Consider the following 23,919-nt stretch of genomic DNA (forward strand, 5'->3'; position numbering starts at 1 on the left):
ATTTTAGCAGCTGCGGTACAAAACGAAACAGTGGCATCATTTATTTTTAACTTTTTGAAAGAGATGTTACTTTGCCCTACAGACCAATGGCTAGAGGAATTACACCTGACTAGCAAACCTGCAGAACTAGAGTGTCTGGATTCTTCGGAGAAGAAGTAGCAAATTCTCTAGTCTAATCAGTTCTCATAAATGTTACTTTACACTATGGAATAGTGTGCAAGGGAACAGTGTGGGGGAAAGCACTGCCTTCTCCAGCTCACATTTTAAAGTTGACCTTTTGAGACAGTACACTGCATCTTCCGATTCATGTGTCACAGTAGCTTTTTCTGGCTCCAGGCAACGGAATATCTTCAAGCCAAGTACCTTGCAGAAGCATTTTTTACTTACAGGGTCAAAGCCTGTAGAGGATCTTGATGCACTGTAGCTTGTGGGATTGGGGGAGACATCCTGGGATTCTATTTGACTTAACACATCATTCAGCATGCTTACTGATTCTGGAAATACAGAGGGGAAATGGTTTTGAAACCACACACACACAAAAATAAGTCTTTCCACAGCTTCATTCCAAGCAAAAATACAACCGTCACAAAATGCTAACATGACACTTCAACCTCACTTTTGGGGAAGTCCCTTATTCTTGAAGTTAACACAGTGCCTCCTAAGTTAACAAGTGCTTTACATTGCACTTGTTAATGTGAACCCTCACATATTAATTATAGAGGTTCCCATTGCTGTCTGTGGGCTCCAGTGCCTGCCAGTACAGTCGTACCTTGGAAGTCAAACAGAATCCATTCCGGAAATCCGTTCAATTTCCAAAATGTTCGGAAACCAAAGCACGGCTTCTGATTGGCTGCCAGAAGCTCCGTGGAAGCCCTTGTTGGGCTTTTGGGTTCCAAAGAACGTTCGCAAACCAGAACACTCACTTCTGGGTTTGCGGTATTCGGGAACCAAAACATTCAACTTGCAAGGCATTTGGGATCCAAGATACAACTGTACTTCCTACAGGGCCTGTTAAAGGTCTCAGTAAATACCCCTTCAAAAATCCACAATGTGAGAGATGTGATTTGCTCTTTCTGGTCAGTTCCTGTTTCCACTGGCTTGGCCTCTGCAACATAGAACAACCCATCTCCCCTTAAACATGCCGACTTTTTGCTGGGTTACACAACTGGACACCAACTCTTCCTTCTGTTTTGAGGAAAGATGTAAATAGCTTGTTTCTGTGAGCAGGAATGGTGATGGCTGGTGTGGATGCCTTTTTCCCATTGATTGAGGGCGGGGGTTAGGCCAGCGCTATTACATGGTCCTATGATCCCCTCCCTCGCGCTCTTTTAGATGTAGCAGCTATTTTGTGTTACGCAGCACATCCCACCAGCTACATTTGGAGTTGCGACACCTCCCACCCCGCCCATGGCAGCCATTTTAGGACTGTCACCCACAGCACACCTCACCCCAAACACCCACCCACCCACTTCCCTCACAACCTGCTAACTGTTTAAAAGAGTGAAGAGTTTAGAGAACAGTTTGCAAAAAGAGCTTCCGAAGTATGCCCCACTATCCTTTAAATATTGCTTACATTAAAATCAGAAGCAATCAGTGTTAATTTAGTAATCGAGACACGGGAGAAAGTGTACTTGAACTGGCAAATTAAAAATACTTCCAGGTATCAGCTTAGCACCACGAAGTATTTGAACACCTCTTCCAAAGCTGGTATATTTTTAGTCTTCCAGTACTTACATCAAAGGTCTAAGGTCCCCCACCCCACCCCCGTGTTTAGCATCTCTATCAACTTCTATTCTTTTCCCCACATATAACTTCAGAACAAAATAATCTGCCTTACATCTGTACCAGACTACTGGCTCATCTAGTATTATCTCTAGGGGGGGGGGATTTTTACATACATTATATTATCTCCTTCCAATTTTTAAATTCCCTGTACAATTTTTCCTTCCCCTCCCTTCCCACCCCCCACCCCCCAATATCCATTGGAAAGGTTCAAACAATTATTCTCAGCCACAGGCATAGCCTCTTTAGTTTCCACCGAATGTCTTTTGTTCCAGTAGTTTCTATCCTTTGAAGATAGGAGTTCCATCTGTTCCTTATCATGGTGGACTTGACCTTCCCCATTGTTTCCTGTGACATTACTGAGACAATGTCCGACTGAGTAAGTTCAAACAAATAACTATTCCATGCCTCTCCTGTCCATTTTTCTCTATCTTTCCAAACTAAAGCTATCGTTGCCTTTCCCGCTAATATCATAGCTTTGAAAGTAAACTGGTCCCCTTTCTCTATAGCTGCGTTTCCAAGTATACCCATTGTCATGAAATCAAAGTCTACTGATAGCTTCACTTTAAACAGTTCATTAATGACCTTTGGATTTTATTCCAGAATTCCTTTACCTCTGGGCATTCCCAGTACATATGGGAAAACCATCCCTTGACTAGTTTACAGTGCCAACAGTTAGAATTCAATCCTGCTACCATATTAGCTAGCTGGGCTGGAGTTCTGTACCATTTTAGAATTTTTTTAAATTCCAGCTCTCTAAATTTGCTTACTTTAATCTCATCTGTTCCTTTCATTGGGGGACGCAGGTGGCGTTGTGGGTTAAACCACAGAGCCTAGGACTTGCCAATTAGAAGTTTGGTGGTTCGAATCCCTGCGAGGGAATGAGCTCCCATTGCTCGGTCCCAGCTCCTGCCAACCTAGTAGTTCAAAAGCACGTCAAAGTGCAAGTAGATAAATAGGTACCACTCCGGCGGGAAGGTAAATGGCGTTTCCGTGTGCTGCTCTGGTTTGCCAGAAGCAGCTTAGTCATGCTGGCCACATGACCGGCTCCCTCGGCCAATAAAGCGAGATGAGCACCGCAACCCCAGAGTCGGTCACGACTGGACCTAATGGTCAGGGGTCCCTTTACCTTTACCTTATTCCTTTCATTATCCTTTCAACCGTTGATTCGCTAACTTGTTCTTCCTGTATTATCTCCATTAAACGGCAATGAATCTCCAAAAGATCAGACAGGTGTCTCTCCCAACCCTACCTGCAGATGTCAAGGATTGAACTTGCAGCTTTCTTGATGCCAAGCATTTGGTCTCTCAGTAAGCTATGACTCCTTCTAGTATTATTCAAAAGCACGACTTCTGGTACAAATAGCAATCTGTCACCTATTCTGTTTCTCTAGGCCTACCGATTGTCTGGTATGCAATTTCCTTCTCCGCTTCTTGGGAGTATCTTCTGCTATATATTAATTCTCACAGGGAACACAAACAAGAAGAAAAGGGGGGGGGGGAGAACTGCAATAGCACAGAGCGCTGACCTTCTGCTGTCTGGCATAGGAAACTCAACTCCAGTCCCAACCTCCAGCATTAGATTTGCAATGATATTTTAGCACTTGAATAGGCTGCGGAACTTGTGTTATGCAAGGTCACACTTCCAGTGTCTCCAACCAAGATGCTAAGGAAATTGGATTACATGAATTGCCTGAAACTTAAGTGCCCTGTGGCGGTTATCAAGCCTGGGCATTAAGAGTCTGACAAGCAAAAAAATAACAGTAACCAAACTCACTATGTTAGAAGTGCTACTGGTGCATTAGGCAAAAGCCAGACATGAGCATTATTATTATGAATATTAAAAGTATGTATTAAATCACTGTTCTTCCCAAAAGGAGCTATACAGCAGAACTAGCAATGCAGTATGATGGCTACAGCTAAACTTTGGGAATAATGGTTTAAATTTCACATAGCATTTTCTCTTTCTCTCTACCTCCCTCATGGAGCCGTTATGAGGCTAAACCACCACGCTTAACCCTCTGTAAGAAGGGCAAGGCAGCAAAGGGGCGGGGGAACTAAGCATACCACAATCAGAGATGCAGCCTTCCACATTTGTCATTCTGTTTCTCCACTTTCACATCTAAATTTTGGGAAATTTCTGATTTGGTTCACAACTTGGAGAGCCTATGCCTGTATAACGGACGTTTCTCGAAGGGCAGTGGAAGTCAACACGCAACATCTTTTGCCGGCCTCCTCTTACTGGCAAAGGATATATAATGAAATGAAAAGGATGTTTAAAATAACCTTTGTTAAAACAACAACAACCCAGAAGCTTTTCTTTGGGGAATTATAGGGACAGAACTACCTAAAATGTATAGAAATCCATTCATGTATGCTACTACAGCGGCAAGAATGTTACTTGCCCCAAAACGGAAAGAAGCAGAAGTCCCGGCAAAGGAAGAATGGATACAAGAACTTATGGAACATACAGAAATGGCGAAACTTACTGGAAGAATAAGAATCAAGATAACACGTTTTTAAATAAAAGATTGGAAATGGTTTCTTGAATATTTATAGTAGCAGTAGCAGCGCCAATCCAATAATCCTGCCCATGCCATGCCTCCCTCCCTGTGCCTCGTCCTTCTCCCAACCAACAGCAATGCTCAGTGTTCGGAAGGTAGGTGTACAATGCTTCCCTGTCAACCTCTACTTGTCAAGGCCTGGTCCCTTCATGAGGAAATAAGACGGGCCTTTAACCGAGGACTAGAGCAGAGAAGTGCATGAAAGTCTTGCCCTCCATGTCCCCAGCATGCCAGCTACACTTTAGACCTCCCCACAACTAGCAGAAAGCAGAAAGGGGCTAAACATGCTTCAAATCTCTTCCCACAACAGGGAAATTTCTGGAAGTGCTCAAACATGCTTTAAAACCTTCAGACCTGCATGCTAACTGTGTGAAGATCTGAAGAGCAGCTGGACACATGGGGTGGGACTTGGGGGGTGTACCCCTATCCCTAGGGACACGGGTGGCACTGTGGTCTAAACCACTGAGCCTAGGGCTTGCTGATCGGAAGGTCGGCAGTTCGAATCCCCGCGATGGGGTGAGCTCCTGTTGCTCGGTCCCTGCTCCTGCCAACCTAGCAGTTTGAAAATGGGTCAAAGTGCAAGTAGATAAATAGGTACCACTCCGACGGGAAGGTAAACGGCGTTTCCATATGCTGCTCTGGTTTGCCAGAAGCGGCTTAGTCATGCTGGCCACATGACCTGGAAAAACTGTTTGCGGACAAACGTCGGCTCCCTCGGTCAGTAAAGCGAGATGAGCGCCACAACCCCAGAGTCGTCTGCGACTGGACTTAACTGTCAGGGGTCCTTTACCTTTTACCCTTATCCCAGTTTAATGCTTCACATATTTAGGCAAATGCCTGAACATGCAGAGTGGCTTGTCAGAAGCTGCTAGGTGATCATCAGAGCCTTGATGGGTTTTAAAACTTTAATCTGCCACCCACAAACCAACATAGCATACTGCCGCCAAAACTTTTTGCCTCGATAAATTTGGAAGGTCATTAGAGGACCGGCTATCAAATCAGCTTCAATCTATATGGTGGGGGATCAAGCATAAATTAATTTAGAATTCATTATTAGTTTCTTTAATAATGTTTGGAGGCAAATATGCTGTAACTTCAGCAAAGATACACAGAAAACCTCTTGTTTTGCCCTTCCTCGACTAAGACCTAAGCCTAATTAGAGTAAGATCATTATAGAGGAAGAAATCACTTTTTGAAAATGATACAGCTCAAATTTCAGTGCTTTTTAATCTGGGATAAATGAAAATCAGGCCTACACACTCAGCATCTAAATAGACACACACACCATTATAAGCCACATTTTGTGGCTCTAATTCTAGGCTATTCTCGCAAATGATAGGTAAATAATTACACTAATTGGCATTTTTTTGTGTAATTATATATGATAGTTTAGTATATAATAGCTTTTCACAGCGTCAAATTACTTACATTAATGCTGGTAATAGTTTTTAATGAAATCTCGGGGGACAGCTTGAACTTGCAGATATAAAGTAACATAGCTTTCATTTTTTTAAATGTGAATACTATAATTAGTTTTCCTTACTTAACAGTTTGGTGCCTTGAGGCACTAAGGAAAGGGGCTTTCTTACCGAGGGACATTTTCTAATGTCGTTCCACTGAAAAATTAAATGAATTAGGATGTCAGATATCAGCAGCATTTTACCAGGCTCTCTGCTAATTCTCACAGATGAGAGATTAATCAAAGGCACGTTCCCATCCAAACCACAGCCAAGAACATAACTGAATTCTTCACCCAGCAGAAAAATGTAACAGCGCACTGGATCGAGCATGCTATATTCCCCTTGGAATGTTAACAACTAGTTTAACTTTCAGCAAGCAAAACAGAGTAGCCCCTGGGTGGAGTTTATTCTATCAGAATATTCAACGCATACTTATATTATTATTTTTATGTACAAGCCATCAGCCACTCAGCCTATATGGAAAATAGTAACAACATTATGGCCGATTCCCACATCTAGGGACCAGCCCAGCTTCACTGGGATGGAGAAGAGAAGTGGGGATGATTTCTCTAGTTTGAGAAATGAGTGCTTGGCAAAAGAAATCTGGTGCTGGACTAGGTGTTCATATGGCTGACAGTGTGGTCTTAACTGTGGGCCTCTTGGGCTTGCCGATCAGGAGGTCGGCGGTTCAAATCCCCGCAATGGCGTGAGCTCCCAATGCTCTGTTCCAGCTCCTGCCAACCTAACAGTTTGAAAGCACAGCAGTGCAAGTAGATAAATAGGTAACGCTGCAGCGGGAAGGTAAATGGTGTTTCCGTGCACTCTGGTTTCCGTCATGGTGGCCCATTGCTCCAGAAGCGGTTTAGTCATGCTGGCCACATGACCCAGAAAGCTGTCTGTGGACAAACACCGGCTCCCTTGGCCTGAAAGAAAGATGAGCACCGGAACCCCATAGTCACCTTTGACTGGACTTAACCAAGGGATCAAGAGACAAGAGCATCCTACTCTCCTAAATCTACCCAACTGCTCTTCCCTTAGTCTTTAGTAGTTGGTGTCCTTGTGTTAGCATAATCTGTTAAGGCTGTTCCAGTAGCGGGGGGCATATTAATAAGCTACAGTGGTGCCCCGCAAGACGAATGCCTCGCAAGACGAAAAACCCGCTAGACAAAAGGGTTTTCCGTTTTGGAGGCGCTTCGCAAAACGAATTTCCCTATGGGCTTGCTTCGCAAGACAAAATGTCTTGCGAGTTTTTCCGACTTTTCCCCCCTTCCCCCCCTTTTTCTAAGCCGCTAAGCCGCTTATCCACTTATCCGCTAAGCTGATAAGCCGCTAAAAGCCGCTAAAAGCCGCTGAAACGCTAATAGCGCTAATCCACTAAGCCGTCAATGGGCTTGCTTCGCAAGACGAAAAAACCGCTAGACGAAGAGAATCGCGGAACAGATTCTTTTCATCTTGCGAGGCACCACTGTATTTTGAGAGAGGCTGGGATGTGTAGCTAGAACTCCACTTTTTATTTTTAGCTAGTAGCCATGATCCTCCACACTATTAGTAGATAACTTGGGTTACAAACACAGTCCACAACTGAAGGGTAAAACCTGAACTTTCTAGGATCTGATCAACTAAACCGCCACTCATAAACATATCGTCAAAAATCATCTTCTTCACAGGAATCAGGTACGAACAGTCCCTTGAAAAAGGGTAGCATTCCTGATTCTGACAAACTCAAAGGCCCATCAAGTCTCTTCCAAGTATGACTTAGCCTTGTACAATTTGCACAATGTTTCCTTTGTCTTTTGCTGCTTTCAGTTCCTAGAATCAAGAGTATATGCTCTGAAACGGAGAAGTCTACTGAGTACCATATCTTCAGATTGACATATCTGATTTTTTTAGCCCCACCAATTTGTTCATCACAGGAGCAAACTAGAGCTGGGCAATATCTGGTTTTCAACATTGTGATATATCACCAGCTAAATATCTCAATATTCTGATATATTACAATGCCTGAAATAAGGTTGAGCTATGTAGCATTGGCTGGCGTCACAGTTTTTCCCACATCATGATTTTTGCATAGCACACACACACACACACACAAACCCCATGATTCGCGATACATTGCCAGGTCAAAAATTATGAAACCAGTATCATAATATGGACTTCAAACTGGTTTTGGACAATATATCAATACATTGTTCAGCCCTAGTACAAACTGAACTCCTAAGAGCGTCGCTGGCAGACTACTCCAGTCCATCAGAACACAAACACAAGTGTCAAATATCTAAGACTACTCTTCAAGAAAGCTAGAAAACTCCTCAGAAACAAACAAAGTTTCATGTTTTCCCTTAATATGCATTATTGTAAGACTTGACACTTTCAAAAATGCAACATGAGTCATGTACCATGATGTTTAGCTGGGTGATTATTTTTTTAAAAGAATAAAATTGGTTCTTCAATGAAAAGAAGACGAAACAATTATTTGAGAAATATGGTGAATTTTAAGTGCCCATACCCTGGATAGTTCTAGGTTTGTTTGCATTATTGAAGTCACAGATCATCTCCCATTTATTCTGCACCTCCTCTGGTGTCATCGGCTGGTTCTTCTGTCTGACAATGGCTCCTAGCGATCGCTCCCAGCGTACTAAACAAACAGCGATAGGAAGAGATAGCCATCAACTGTTGAAACTTCAGGACCACTGCTTCCTTGTAAAAGTAGTAGCCGTTCCCATCAAAACAAAAGTCTAGATTATCGCTCCCTGCCAAGAACAGAACCTGATTTTTACATAATTCAGACCCCCCACGTAGAGCAGAAATTCTAGCTCAGACCTTTAAGAGCTTTGCTGAATATGGCTTTTTGCCATTTTGTTTATCTGCATTCACAGCTTGCATCATTTTGAAAGCTTAAAGAGAACAGTAGTTGTAAGAATGATAAAAGCACCTTATTCAGTTTCAAATAAGATCTGATAAAAACATACTATCATTTGCCATCAGTGACCAAAAAGCTGGTCCACATAATACAGAGTGCCCATAAAACACCTGTAAAGGGTGCAGAGATGGAGTTTTGAGGAACTGTTTCATGGATGTATGGTAAACTGCTCCGCTATAAGCCCTTTTAAAACATGTTGGCAGGATTATTGGGTTTTCTTGTTTTTGTTTTTATTACGTATTATGTGTTTTTGTATTGTGATTTTGTGTTGTGGCCCACCCTGAGACCTGTGGGTATCGGGTGGTATACAAATTTAATAACTAATTATAACAATAATAAATAATACTATATGCCTTTGTAGTATAAATGTGAGTTCAATCCACAGTTACTTACCAAAACGTGGTTTTAAAATGGCTAAAAAATACCCCTTTGTATAATTCCGAAGTATTGGCATAAAGGTCCACTACCCTTAATAGGCAACAAATTAAAGTTTCCATATTCTATTTGATGAGAACATAAAGATTTCATTTCATATTAAATTCAGATTCTTTTGCAAGTACTAGACCAGATTGTACAAGACCACTTACATTTTCCAATCCATCCAGCTCCGACCTGCAATATAAAATTTTAAAAGTTAATATAACCTCAAAAAGCAAGCAGTGTCAGAACTGTACTTCTAGCCACACTGGAGAGAGTAGTATGTTTCATTTCAATAGGGATGACAACAATAGCCCAATTCAGATGATCATATATTGGTTTAATAAGGAGATTATATGAATATGAGCCTTTTGCCCACCCACTCAACCTCTTCAGTCCTCCTCTCCCAGATAATCTAATCAAGAAGCCTCTAATTAACTATCATCGCCTGCTTTGTCTGAAATGGGAAATTATGGTTACTACTTTGTAACAAGTCATAATATTAAACCAGCTTCAACCCTTGGTTGAACATCCTAGCCTGTTTCAAAGCAGCTAATCATAGTTTTCCCAGTTTTGATGGAACAAGAAACAATGGTTAATAAGAGGCTTCTTGGTTTGATTGTTGTGAAGGCAAGAGTTGGGGAGCTGAACGGGCAAGCAAAAGATTTATTCATTATCCATGAATAAAGCTGATTATACCAAGCTGAGGTATAATCAGAATGTAGCCAATACGTCAAACAGCTACAGTATATACTCTTTGTGTGGTATTCAATTAAGATTTACTCAGAGTACACCCACTGCAATTAATTAACATGGCTAAGTGAGGTTCGTTAATATCAATAGGTCTACTCTGAGTACAACTTGGTTGAATATTGCCCTTAATTTTTTCTGCATTTTGTTTCTTTCACGTGTATCTTTAACCCTAACATATTATTCTCCTAGCTTCAAGAAAGCTGTTAAGTGGGTAGGCAAACCCAATATCGGGAATGTAAATTCAGGTATCACTCCCCACCGATTACCCTATTCACCCTAATTTGCACACGCATATACCTCACTTTAACTCTCATTTCTCAAAGATTCACAGCTGACCATGTGAACAATTTGTTGCCGGGAAAGGATAATACAGGGATATTACCTCAAACAGTCCGCTATTCTCTTGACAACTTTCATGGCAAAGCCAAAGAACCAGAGGAGCCACATATTCTGGCTTGAAAGCATCCAGCATATCTAGGTTAGATGGAGTTTAAAATAACGTAAGTTTGCAAAAATAAAATAAAAATGCTATACACTCTAGAACAGACGTTGCACACCAGGAATGGAAAAACTGCTGTCCTGGGGTTACTGATGGACTACAACTCCCATCAACCTCAACCATTCTCCATGGCTGACAAGAGCTGGAGTCCTACCACATCTACCACACAGCCGCTCTGAGCCCAGCCTTGGCTGGGGAGGGCGGGGTATAAATTATTATTATTATTATTATTATTATTATTATTATTATTATTATTATCTAGAGGGCCGCAGTTTCCCCATCCTGGTTGTATATAAAGAGATAAAATACCAGGCTTAACTGATACTCGTAAGTGCATGCTCACATTCATCCTTTGTTATCCTTGTTTCTCTTCCTCACTTCCCCATAATTTTAGACTGTAATCTCCTTGGGGAGAGGGGGCACTAATTATTATTATTATTATTATTATTATTATTATTATTATTATTATTTTATATCCCGCCCATCTGGCTGGGTTTCCCCAGCCTCTCTGCATGGCTCCCAACAGAATATTAAAAATACAACAAAACATTAAACATTAAAAACTTCCCTAAAGAAGGCTGCCTTCAGATGTCTTCTAAAAGTCAGATAGTTGTTTATTTCCTTGACATCTGATAGGAGAGCGTTCCACAAGGCAGGTACCGCTACCAGGAAGTCCCTCTATCTGGTTCCCTGTAGCCTCACTTCTCGCAGTGAGGGAACCACCAGAAGGCCCTCGGTGCTGGACCTCAGTGTCTGGGCTGAACAATGGGGGTGGAGACGCTCCTTCAGGTCTACTGGGCCGAGGCCGTTTAGGGCTTTAAAGGTCAGCACCAACACTTTGAATTGTGCTCAGAAACGTACTGGGAGCCAATCTGCCTCTCTTCTCACCTTCAGAATTTAAGAGAGTTATGTGGTGTACAAAATAAAACATTGCAAGTGATAACGTGCTGTCCAAAAACACCCAGCATGGAATTTTCATCCAGGCATGATAGCACAGAGACAGAAGTTGGGACACATTTCAATGTATCATTCCACCTTTCCTTCGAAGAGCGTTAAATGGTTCCCCCCATCTCCTTATCTTCAGAACAACTCTGTGAGTCAGTGACTGGTCCTAGGCCACCTGGTGAGCTTCATGGCTGAGTGGTGATTTGAGTCCCACCTTCCCAGTTCCTAGTCTGACACCCTAACTATTACGTACACCGCATGGATTTTACAAAGACCCACAGGAAGAACAGATGTTGCACAAAGAGGCAGGAAATGGTGAGACAAGCCTACAGAAGAAATATGGTTGCTGCAGGAGCAAGTAGCTTATCAAGTTTTCTGACAAATTCAATAAACGTTGGTGCACACCCTCCCAGATTAGCTTTGCCTATATCAACATTAGTCTGGCATGCAATCTCCTCTTGCTCTTCCTTTTGAAATGTGACGTGATGCAACATCATCACTCTCGGCAAATACATCTAACATGTTTAACATACATACTTTCAGTGGTGGAATTTGGTACTGTGGCACCCTAAGCTAGGTCAAAATTTGGCACCCTCCCCAGCAGCTGTCCTTGTCAGTTTGCATTTCTTAGTACAGAAAGTATTGATCTGATGTGTAGAGATCTTTCCTATTCCGTTTAATTCAGGAGTGTTCTGGAAAGTTTCTTTCTGCGTGAGAGAATCTTGCAGAAGGTTCTTGTTTGGGTTATTTCTTCTGGGAAGCTGAGTACAGCTGGTTTAAACTGGTTCTGTTATCTCTCTGTCAAGGTCAATGCTGACTATAATAGGCCAGAAGGAGCCTGGCCTTCACTTTACTTTATCTTTTCCGTCTCGTTGTTCTGGTGTTCTGTACTGTGTGCTATCGTGCTAAGGTTTAGTCTTATTACAGTGGTACCTCGGGTTAAGTACTTAATTCGTTCCAGAGGTCCGTTCTTAACCTGTAACTGTTCTTAACCTGAAGTACCACTTTAGCGAATGGGGCCTCCTCCTGCTGCCGCACCGCCGGAGCACGATTTCTGTTCTCATCCTGAAGCAAAGTTCTTAACCTGAAGCACTATTTCTGGGTTAGCGGAGTCTGTAACCTGAAGCGTATGTTACCTGAAGCGTATGCAACCTGAAGTACCACTGTATAAGTATTGTAAGTTTTATTTTAAGTGCTGCAACTGGATTTTATGGACTCTGCCAATCCTGAATGTATTGGATTTGTGACCATTGTGCTCATTTGCCTTCAGTAGCAGTAAAGCTCTGCTGGATGAAGTAGAATTGCCTTTGATCTTTTTTCTTGGAAACTCTGCAACGTGTTTTAAGTTTTTCCTCCTCTGGTGATGGCAAGACACTTCTGCCGTGCCAGGCTTTGGGAAGGAGGCATGAAGGCTCCAGCAGGGTTCAAAGCCCATCTACCTCCTTCCCAAAGATGGGCAAGAATTAACTAGGCTTTGGGAAGAAGGTGGAAGGACTCAAGGACCCTGTCAGAGCCCTTACAGCTCTTTCCCATAGCCAGGCAAGTGTTTATGGGGTGTCCTTCGCTCAGCTCCCAGTGCGAGGGAACCAGTTGCACTGCCCTAAAACCTCCGATGTCACTTTGGAGAAACGCATGCTGAAGACTAAATTTCAGTTTAAAAACTCAATAACATGCTGCTCATATAAAATATGCCAGCCCTTATAGGTTCACATTAGTAGTCACCCATGTGGCATTAAGTTGAGTGATGAACAAAAATGTTGGCATCTACTTTTTATAAAACAGGCACAGTTTTTTCTGAGCACTTAAGAGGTTGATGTCGACGCCGGGTACACTCAAGTAAATGTCAACTTTAACCTTAATCAGAACTGAAATGGGAGTCTGTGCAGGACACTAAAAGAATGTCTGTGGAAGAAGATGACAAAGTAACACTCCAAGATTAATATATTTAGGAGTTGGGGGAGAAAGGGAACTGGGACTTCACAAATGCCGTTGTATCTCATATTGCTTCCTTGCATTAGAACAAAGGCCATAAACAGGCCGAAAGCCATATCCAGTTAAAGATGATACAACTGTAGCTCGCTACAATTCAGGAGGGTGAATCTCGCACACTATGTCCTGAACAGTCTTTTCTCCCCATTTATGAGCAGATAACTTTGCTTGTATCAGATGGGAAGCTTTTAACTGCTTTCTTCTAACACAGGAGCATCCAAACTTTTTTAAAAGAGGGCCAGATTTGATGAAGTGAACATGCATGAGGCCTAATCAAAGTTGTTGACCTTTTTAGGATTGAAGTTGTTGAGCATTTTTTAGGATTTTACCCTGGGGAAATAAACTGCCACAGGGGCCGGATTTAAACCAACCGGTGGGCCACATTAAGCCCCAGAAACGGGTGCCTGTTCTAATGGATCGTTCTAATGGATCGGTGCCTGTTCCAATACTGCTAAAAGTGGTGAAATTATTTATTATTTTTAAAATAGGGAGATATTGGAAGGTTTGCAGCAGCCACTGGGCTGAATCGCTCATTGAGGAACTGGGTTCTGAATTATTAATACAAGACATGAAATAAATATATTTCCAAAGTGCATCAATGCAGAACATTGCGCTTTATGCGTAAGTCCAAGTGACAGCACATCAAAGACCAAAAGCTTGATTCAGAGTCTTAGCAGGTCTGCGTTTGTCTTTGGAAGACAAGAGGAACGATATGAAGATACAGGATTAAAATGAGCTTCACACACAAGCACATCTATTCCAGCATCGCAAGCATCATGCAATGAAGCAAACGGAAGACGCTTTGAAAACACCACAATCAGCAGCACTGATGGCCTCATACAGAAGCAGTCAAATCCATCACTGCCAGGCAAGAGGTGGCCAAAAGAGGTGTGTCTCCGAAGAGGGGCAGGATATTTTCTCAGGCCTCGCTCTCACTGAGCCTAGACCTATTTAATCCCCAGCATGCTTTGTGAAAATAAGTTTTGAGTTGTTCCTCAGTTGTTGTTTGGAAAAATAAAAGCATGTGCTTCTCTAAAAGTCTTATGCAGCACTTACGGTGAGTGAGTTATATAAATTTGTTCCCTTTGAAATCTAGGGAAACTGGAATCAGCTCATCTCTATGTTCCTTGAAGGACTAGACCAAAATTTTAATCTAGTTTACAGTTCCATTTAATCCCAGACACTGTTGCCAACAATAGCTTGTCCAGTGATCCAGGAAAAGGTATCATTACTGCAAAAGAGAAACAGACATGCTGCTAGTGCAAAATTTCTTATCACCCAAAGTTAAACAACCAGGTCCAGAATTTTGATTTTAAATATTATGACAAAGAGCCAATGGTAGATCTATTCTCTGTTACATTTTTTCCCCCATTCTTTTTCTCTCTCCTTCTTTTCAAAAACATCTGCACTTGCTGGGGACCAGTCAAAACAAATAACATTTCAAAATTTGAAGTTCTAGTCTGCTCTTGATTCAGGGTAGTCAGGGACACACCAGAGTGTGGAACAGTAGTTAGCGTTCTGGGTTCAAATTCCCACTCAGCCATGAGGTCACTTTGACCGGTCAACAACTCACAGTCTAACCTACCACACAAGGTTGTGGAGAGGATAGCATGGGGAGAATTGTGTACACCACTTTGAGCTCCTTAGAGAAGTGGCATATTACTAACATAACAAATAAAGAAAAGGAAAAAGGAAAAACATTTGACTGTGTGATCTTTTGTAATTTTGCCACCGTTTCGGTGATTTAATGACACAGCCAAAGCTCACCTGAAATGGAAGAAATGGCAGGAACAGAGAAGTAGCTGGGCAGTTCTGTGATATTAAATCGTCCACTTTGCTAATATTTAGATTGCTTACCCTGAGGCATGACAGTCTGCGTTAGCCGAGATCCTGCGGTGGGAGCAATGGTGTTGCAATGGATGTTGTACTTTCTGCCCTCAACTGCAAGTGTGTTCGCAAGACCCAAAAGACCAAGTTTGGCAGCGCTGTAGTTTGCCTGGCCAAAGTTGCCATATATCCCAGCAGCTGAGGAAGTCATAATTATTCTGGAAAACAAAATGCAGTGAATTCCTGTTAATATGATGTCATGGCAGAAAACACTTTGAAAGGGGACAAGGGGACTAGGCCAGTAAAAGCAACGGAGATGAATCCTGTAATGTGATAGGGCAAGTCAGCAAACAGCACCAGGCTTTTCACATAGCGGCAAAATGATTTCCCCTCTTATCTAGTAAGAGAACAGCCAAGTCATTTAGCAAGGTTTGGAAGTGCAAGTTAGTGACTAGCAAATAGGAGATATTCTGCTATCTCAGGGTTGTTGTTGTTGTTTAGTCGTTTAGTTGTGTCCGACTCTTCGTGACCCCATGGACCAGAGCATGCCAGGCACTCCTGTCTTCCACTGCCTCCTGCAGTTTGGTCAAACTCATGTTCATAGTTTCGAGAACACTGTCCAACCATCTTGTCCTCTGTCGTCCCCTTCTCCTTGTGCCCTCCATCTTTCCCAACATCAGGGTCTTTTCCAGGGAGTCTTCTCTTCTCATGAGGTAGCCAAAGTATTGGAGCCTCAGCTTCAGGATCTGTCCTTCCAGTGAGCACTCAGGGCTTATTTCCTTAAATAAACCCTGATTATCTCAGCGTAGAGTCCCACAGACTATTGAAATGACAGTGATTAAGAGAGACATTTGGGTATGTTACCATGATTGCTCATAGCAAATTTATTCTCACTCAGCCCCCTGCCCCTGCCTGGCTATTTGGGGCAATAATATTGGCTAACCTTAGTACAGGGGTTGCCAAGAAGGTGCCCTCCAGATGTTGCCGACTTTCATCATTCCTACACCAGCATGTCCGATGGGCAGGGATGAGAATTGTAGTCCAATAACATCTGGAAGGGACTATGTTGCTTATCCCTTAGGGGGCTGTTGTATGGAGGACAACTAGATAATACCAGTGTTCAAGGTTCCTCACATGCAAGTGCTCTACAGCTATTAAGCATTATTGTTAGTATTATTGAACAACAACAACTATTACTGCTTATATTTAATAACCATTACATCATGGTTTTGATGGTTGTCTACCACCTTAGGGTTCTTTTTCCTTTTTAAAAGGAAAGATGAATTCTTTTCTTTTTTTAAGATTAAAGTATCATGGATTTTACAGAGAAACCGGTGGTAACATAACCACAGAATACTTTAACTCTTATTTATTCAACAGAGTCTTGGATCCCTCCGGCAGTATGTTCAATGACCAATCCAATCTACTCACCTGCCAAAGTTCTGGTTTTTCATATGGTTCCATGCAGCTCGGGTTACCAGGAAAGACCCCCTCAGGTGAACTTTGTGAATTATATCTAGAAGGAATTCTAGCAGTTTAATGCATGTGTTTCCTGAATGAGTGAAGGCAGTCAAATTCTAAAGCACAATATGGACGCTTTTCTTTGTAACAACGGCCTGGAGTCTGACTAGCCCTCTGCGCTGCCTCTCGTGCAGCTACGGTAGGTTCCCCAACACTCCAGAACAGATTTTCAAAGGGTCTACAGAGGAAATGTAAGATCTGCAAAAACTACCATAATAGCTTCTGTTGGAAGAAGGATCCTATTAGTGGAACTCTGCTCTGCTCCATCAATGGAATCTCAGTTTGGATCTAAGCCAACAGGATGAACCTTCAGTCTGTGAGTTTAATTAGGCCCACCAAGGCTTCCCATTTGGCCTGCAACATCTTTTCAGCCAAACCCAACACCGTATATGACATCAGGTGTGGTGCAGGTAAATATATGGCTCAGCCGAAAGACGGATTTACAGGTACTGATGATCAGCAACACCTGGAAAGTTCTGTGCTAAACACTAGAAGATTATCAGGTCTTATGAAGAGCTGTGCACTGGGGTTTGTAATACCCAATGATCAGCTGACCTTTGGCACTTTGCAGGCTGTGCCTTCAGCCTCACTGTTTCATTTCAAAGTATGTGGGCAAAAATGGGTCACCTGATGTCACCATTGCTTCAGGTGATTGACAGGTGGCTGGTCCACCTACCTGTCAAACATGGGGGGGAGGGTGTTGGGAGATAATGATATGCCCCACCAACCAGATTCTGTTCCCCAACACTGATCCATGTCATTGAGCTTTGTTACTTAGTCAACTCACCCCAGTCTTCATCACTAATTCTAGCGAATGAACGGTCCCTCAGTATCCTAAATAGAAGAAAAGGAAGCAAAATCATCACAGCAGTCACAACGTCATGAATCTGTGGCAGAAGAAAAAGGTTTTGTCGTTCAGATCTACTTACCCAGCATTGTTGATAAGTATGTCTGCAAAATAAATGCACACAAAATGTCATATAGATATATACACGCTATACATAGTTTTGATATGCATGCTAAAATCTTTACTACTACTTGAGTTGCATTAAATTTTGCCTTTAGCAAATCTGGCCAGTCCTGAGACACAGAGAGAGTACATTTCAGGAATGCAAAACGCTTGCACTTGTTAAAGGCTGGAAGTGACTCCACGTCTCTGGCTGCAGCACATTAGGTTGGTATAACAACAACAACAACTATAATAATAATAATTTTATTATTTGTATCCTGCCCATCTGACTGGGTTGCCCCAGCCACTTGTAACAGACTGGCAAGAGAGAAAAGAATGCCCCACATTTTTGTTTGGAATGAATGAACAGTTACTAAAATTTGGGCAAACGAAAGTGCTTCTTGGAACGTAACTGGCCTAACAGCCTCATTCAAATTCAGGGGCACTTGCATATCTAAATGAAGCGATGCCTCTCAAACAAAGGACAAGGACATGCTGATGCTTGCTATCCTAAGCATTTGCTAGAACAGCAAGTCCAAGGTTCAGGCCGCCAGACAACTTAGCATGAATATATAATGCTGTTGCAATGTGAAAAAGAGAGTTAATTCAAATTCAATACTCCTTACGTATTTTGAAGTGGCGCCATAAAACTTTGCCTTGCCGTTTTATGCATCTGTGTAAAGGTAAAGGGGCCCCTGACCATTAGGTCCAGTCGTGGCCGACTCTGGGGTTGCGGCGCTCATCTCGCTTTATTGGCTGAGGAAGCCGGTGTACAGCTTCCGGGTCATGTGGCCAGCATGACTAAGCCGCTTCTGGCGAACCAGAGCAGCGCACGGAAACGCCGTTTACCTTCCCACCAGAGCAGTACCTATTTATCTACTTGCACTTTGAGGTGCTTTCCAACTGCTAGGTTGGCAGGAGCAGAGAACGAGCAACAGGAGCTCACCCCGTCACGGGGATTTGAACCGCCAACCTTCTGATCGGCAAGTCCTAGGCTCTGTGGTTTAACCCACAGCGCCACCTGCGTTCATAGTGACATTCAAAAATGAATGTACATGGCTGGGCCCTAATGAGTAAGAGATTAACAGTCCTGCCCTAATCACAGTAGCTTCAGGACAGGAATCCTCAAATGCCCTGATGCCCACATGGTGCTCCAGGTGAGCTGAAATCCTCTCTCTTCTCATCAATAGGATGGTTGGCTCTTGATGACAGAAGGATGCCTTCATGCAGCTGTCCACCACTCAAGTGGATACAGAAGCCTTTTCATGAGCTGCATCTGAAAGATCAGGGCAGCTATGTGGGAGCTAACCCCCTAAGTCTGTCCTAAACCTCCATTTAGGACAGAAGCACCCTGTCTCATTGAAAAATAATAATCATACCTATCCTCCCAAAAGCATCCAGTGCAGTTTTCACAAGCTTCTCGCCGGCTTCCACTGAATCTGCAGAAAGAAGTTATAGAAAAAGAACTTAAACTTCAATCAGCAATGAGAATATTCTAGTTAGATAGAACACACCCATGCTGGTGGAAAGCAGAACACTAGAAAACCTGAATGTGATCCCTAGAGGCCATTACACATCAAATTTTGCTCACGCACAAACTATCTGGGCTATGCATTTGCATAACCAAGTTGATTACCATAGACAGCAGTAACTCCTTGCGACTGCAGCTACTGCGATTTCTTCCTGCTGCATTCATGATTACCAGAGACATTATGCATTATGTGGATAGACCCAATAGCCGAAATGGGGAAGAAAACACCGGCTTGGATCCTATGAGCCCTTTGGGTGAGTGGAAGCCACTTCTGCTTGTTCATAGCAGGAAGCGCCAATACCCTGCAGCCCCTCCGGCACATGCCATTCCAGAGGGGTCTCCTGGCTCTCAGAAGTAAATTTGCAGAGAGGCACCAGGGGGTATGGAGCAGGAAAAACCCCTGCTTTGCATATGGCACAATGTGTACTGCTGTTGTCTGGATCCAAGCCACTGTATGAGCACATGTCCTTGGAAGGTAACACATATTTAAGACCCTGAACCAAAAAAAAGAAAAGACTTAAATGTGGGAACAAGCAGCATTTTGAGTGGTTTTTAATGCATCAAATATCTCCCGATGCCTGGGCTTCAGACATCACAATCTAAAGCAGGCTTCCTCAACCTCGGTCCTTCAGATATTTTTTGGCCTACAACTCCCATGATCTCTAGCTAGCAGGACCAGTGGTCAGGGATGATGGGAATTGTAGTCAAGTAAGCAACATATTGCTTTATTATCTAAGGATAATTGCATGTGTCAGATGGGTAAAACACTAAGCTCATTTAAAGCACCAGACTATGATCTTCAGTTCCTGGCTGTGCCTTGAAGCTAGAAAGACATGAATCAATAAATTTCACGACACGTTGCAGGTTATTTTCTGACGTTCTTCTGACACAAGGGTCAGCCTACATCACACAGTTGCACATGCATTTCATAGTGCTTGCCATAGTCTATGCAGGTAGATGGGAGCTGCAGGTAAATACATGCATGTCATGTGTGTGTTACATTTGTGTGTGGACTTAAGCCTTTATAAAATGCAAGATTGGAAACCACTTTCAAAAGGCAGCGGCGTGCGCTGCGAATAGAGAACAGTACGCTCATCCCATGGCCACTAAGAAATTACCAGATAGATCACAATGAAGCAGCACACAGATGCTTAAAGAATAAAGAAACAGAGCTACCATTTAAGGACTCAGCATAAATATTAGCCTTCATGACCTGCCCCAGGTAAGCTAAACGTGTACGTCTTCATTTAATGCAACAGTGTACAGCATGCTTCTGAACAGCACTGGCTGCAAAAACGATAATTGTTGGAAAGTGAATCACACTTACATAGCCGCAATGAATCGCATAACTTCAAATCCTTCTAAAATGTGTGGGCTTATCGTTCATGGCTCCACATTCTGACTTCCTAGTCACAGCAGACCCAATAATATTGGGTACTCTTAACTTTTTAGCTGGGTGACAATAATTCCCAAACTTTCCCCCCCAGTTCTGAGATTAGGAACAATTGGCAAGCAAAATTCTAGGAAACCACTAATCGTGCAATAGTCATTTAAAACTTCATTTATGATTATATATAATTTTGCCAAAAATGTCAGACCCTTCTAAGAACCTCACCTGGATTTACATATTTCAAGTGTTAGAAATAGTAGCTTTGTCAGCATGTGTTTTCTTGGGCAGGGGAGAGGCGGGATAGAGATGAGAGGGGAGAAACATACCATAGTTGGCCACTGCTTTTCCACCTTTGGCTCTGATTTCTTCAACAACATTGTCAGCAGCTGACGAGCTCTTTCCATGTCCCTTGAAGTCACCTCCGAGATCATTCACTGGTTATCAAACAGAGAAGATTGTAATGAGAATTAGGACCAGCTGCTGCACCTTAGGGTAGGGCCAGACTTAAAGATCAGCAGTGCCAACTTAAATAAAATATTGGGGGGGGGTAATCCCCGCCCCACATAATTGATCAAATGTTGGGGTGCAACCTACAGCATTTAAATGGCAGTGCCCATCAACTTTGGGGAGACCCAGGGCCCTCAAATATTTTATTACAGAAGGTCGAAGGGACCTGGGCCCCTAGGAATTGGCTCCTATAGTATGTTGACCATGACTCTGGGGTCAGATGACACTCTAAGCTAAACTTTGGCATAGTTGCCATTCTGTGTCTGTATAGTTGAAGCTATGGTTTTCCCAGTAGCGATGTATGGAAGTGAGAGCTGGACCATAAAGAAGGCTGATCACCAAAGAATTGATGCTTTTGAATTATGGTGCTGGAGGAGACTCTTGAGAGTCCCATGGACTACAAGAAGATCAAACCTCTCCATTCTTAAGGAAATCAGCCCTGAGGGCTCACTGGAAGGACAGATTGTGAAGCTGAGGCTCCAATACTTTGGCCACCTCGTGAGAAGAGAAGACTCCCTGGAAAAGACCCTGATGTTGGGAAAGATGGAGGGCACAAGGAGAAGGGGACGACAGAGGACAAGATGGTTGGACAGTGTTCTCGAAGCTACCAGCATGAATTTGACCAAACTGCGGGAGGCAGTGGAAGACAGGAGTGCCTGGCGTGCTCTGGTCCATGGGGTCACAAAGAGTTGAACACAACTAAACGACTAAACAACAACAAAAAAGCTCAGGGGTCGGAGCAAAGCAAGAGTGAGCTCCCCACTGGGAACTACGACTGTGCAAAAATGCCAGAAAGTCATACTTATCAAGATGTGTGAGCCAGACCTAACATACAGTGGTACCTTGGTTCCCGAATGGATTACCGTATTTTTTGCTCTATAAGACTCACTTTTTCCTTCCTAAAAAGTAAGGGGAAATGTGTGTGCGTCTTATGGAGGGAATGCAGGATGCGCAGCTATCACAGAAGCCAGAACAGCAAGAGGGATTGCTGCTTTTACTGTGCAGCGATCCCTCTTGCTTGTCTGGCTTCTGGGATTCAGAGTATTTTTTTCCTTGTTTTCCTCCTCCAAAAACTAGGTGCGTCTTGTGGTCCGGTGTGTCTTATAGAGCGAAAAATACGGTAGTTGTTGAACAAATCAGCTCCCGAATGCCGCAAACCCGGAAGATCCTGCAGCCAATCAGAAGCCGTGCCTTGGTTTTTGAACGGTTTTAGGAGTCGAACGGACTCCTGGAATGCATTAAGTTCAAGAACCAAGGTACCACTGTATATGGGTCAGAACAAGTATGCATTTAGTCTGCCAATGTTAAGTTTTAATCTGGGATAAGGAATTTGCGGTCCTCCAGATGTTATTGGACTGGAGTCGAACAACATCAGGAGGGTCACAGGTTCCATGTCCTTTATTTAAACTAACACTTCCTAGACTGAAAAATCATGAGCAGATGACTCTGGGACATTTAATGTAATGTTTCTGGCACAGTGAGCTTTTCTGTAATTGGATACCTGTGCAAACAGGGAAGGCTAAGACTACATATAAACTTTGAGCTAAAATTGTCAGAAACCCAACAAGAGCTTACAGGGTGAGCGAAAGTATTTCAGGACCGTATGAAGGCCATCTATTGGCAGTCTCTGTTTAAAAAGCACACTCAGTAGTTAAAACAGGAGCCCCCAATATCATGGATGTATGCAGTTATTCTGCAAAATCTTTTTCTTTCCTTCCCCCGCAGCACACTAATTAGACTTCATAGCCAGGCAGAAAGAGTTTTATTTTCATCATTGCAATTCAGCGTTTTTGAACTGTAAGAAACATGCATGGATTATTTGCATATTTTCAGACATATAAGAAGAGCATGCAGAAAATCCAGGTTACGTAATAATAATGCAAAGCACCTCATCTTGGAGGAGAGCTCAAAAAGGAAAGCAAATTGTGCTTGTGGATATGTATATATATCGTATTTATGAAGCAGGATTACCCCCATGTGGTCAAACTAAATAATGCAATTTAAAATTTGCCACTGTGTTCAATAATTCTTCAGGGTTAATGAAGTACATTAAAAAGGTGTCCATAAAAAATTGTTCTGAAAAATACACAGAATCAGGGGATAGCATAAAATTAATATCCTTATGCAGACACCTCATGATCTGCTTAAAAGCATTTTACTAGCCTAAGTGTTGGCTAAGGCTGCATCCCAACCTTACTTTACCTGAGAGTAAGCTCCACTAAATTCAATAGGACTTACTTCCAAGTGGACCATGTTAGAAACCAATAAAGAATACAGATTCACCAATGAAAAGTGGAGCACAGTAGCACAACTTTAAACCAGGTATTCGCAAACAAATTTACTGAAGGGAGACTGATCTTTGATCCAACAGTAAACGGAATCACATGCATGTGACAAATTACACAGACTGAGATCTCTAGTGAGGTGTGTGAGTTGCAGATCTCCACATGATAGCAGCCAGAATTGCATAAAACAACAAATGTAAGGGAAACCTATAGAATGTTAGGTAAAAGGTAAAGGGACCCCTGACCATTAGGTCCAGTCATGACCGACTCTGGGGTTGCGGCACTCATCTTGCTTTATTGGCCGAGGGAGCCGGCGCACAGCTTCCGGGTCATGTGGCCAGCATGACTAAGCCGCTTCTAGCAAACCAGAGCAGTGCACGGAAACGCCGTTTACCTTCCCGCTGGAGCGGTACCTATTTATCTACTTGCACTCTGACGTGCTTTCGAACTGCTAGGTTGGCAGGAGCAGGGACCGAGCAACAGGAGCTCACCCCGTCATGGGGATTTGAACCGTCGACCTTCTGATTGGCAAGTCCTAGGCTCTGTGGTTTAACCCACAGCGCCACCCACGTCCCTTATAG

General features: G+C 42.9%; 1 protein-coding gene across 1 annotated transcript in view; it reads right to left on the minus strand.

The window, feature by feature from the left end:
• HSD17B4 (hydroxysteroid 17-beta dehydrogenase 4) overlaps positions 1–23,919 on the minus strand; it is a 73,061-nt gene that overhangs the window by 37,378 nt on the left and 11,764 nt on the right. Inside the window, exons 3-12 of the mRNA XM_079995482.1 lie at positions 20,873–20,980; positions 19,005–19,064; positions 17,606–17,627; positions 17,464–17,510; positions 16,587–16,671; positions 15,186–15,373; positions 10,278–10,369; positions 9,313–9,337; positions 8,312–8,440; positions 388–494 (exon numbers count right to left, since the gene is read on the minus strand). Coding sequence (XP_079851608.1) covers positions 388–494; positions 8,312–8,440; positions 9,313–9,337; positions 10,278–10,369; positions 15,186–15,373; positions 16,587–16,671; positions 17,464–17,510; positions 17,606–17,627; positions 19,005–19,064; positions 20,873–20,980 — 863 coding nt within the window. The remainder of the gene's footprint in view (positions 1–387; positions 495–8,311; positions 8,441–9,312; positions 9,338–10,277; positions 10,370–15,185; positions 15,374–16,586; positions 16,672–17,463; positions 17,511–17,605; positions 17,628–19,004; positions 19,065–20,872; positions 20,981–23,919) is intronic.

Source organism: Podarcis cretensis, assembly GCF_951804945.1.
Source record: "Podarcis cretensis genome assembly, chromosome: 11".
Taxonomy (NCBI): Eukaryota; Metazoa; Chordata; class Lepidosauria; order Squamata; family Lacertidae; genus Podarcis; species Podarcis cretensis.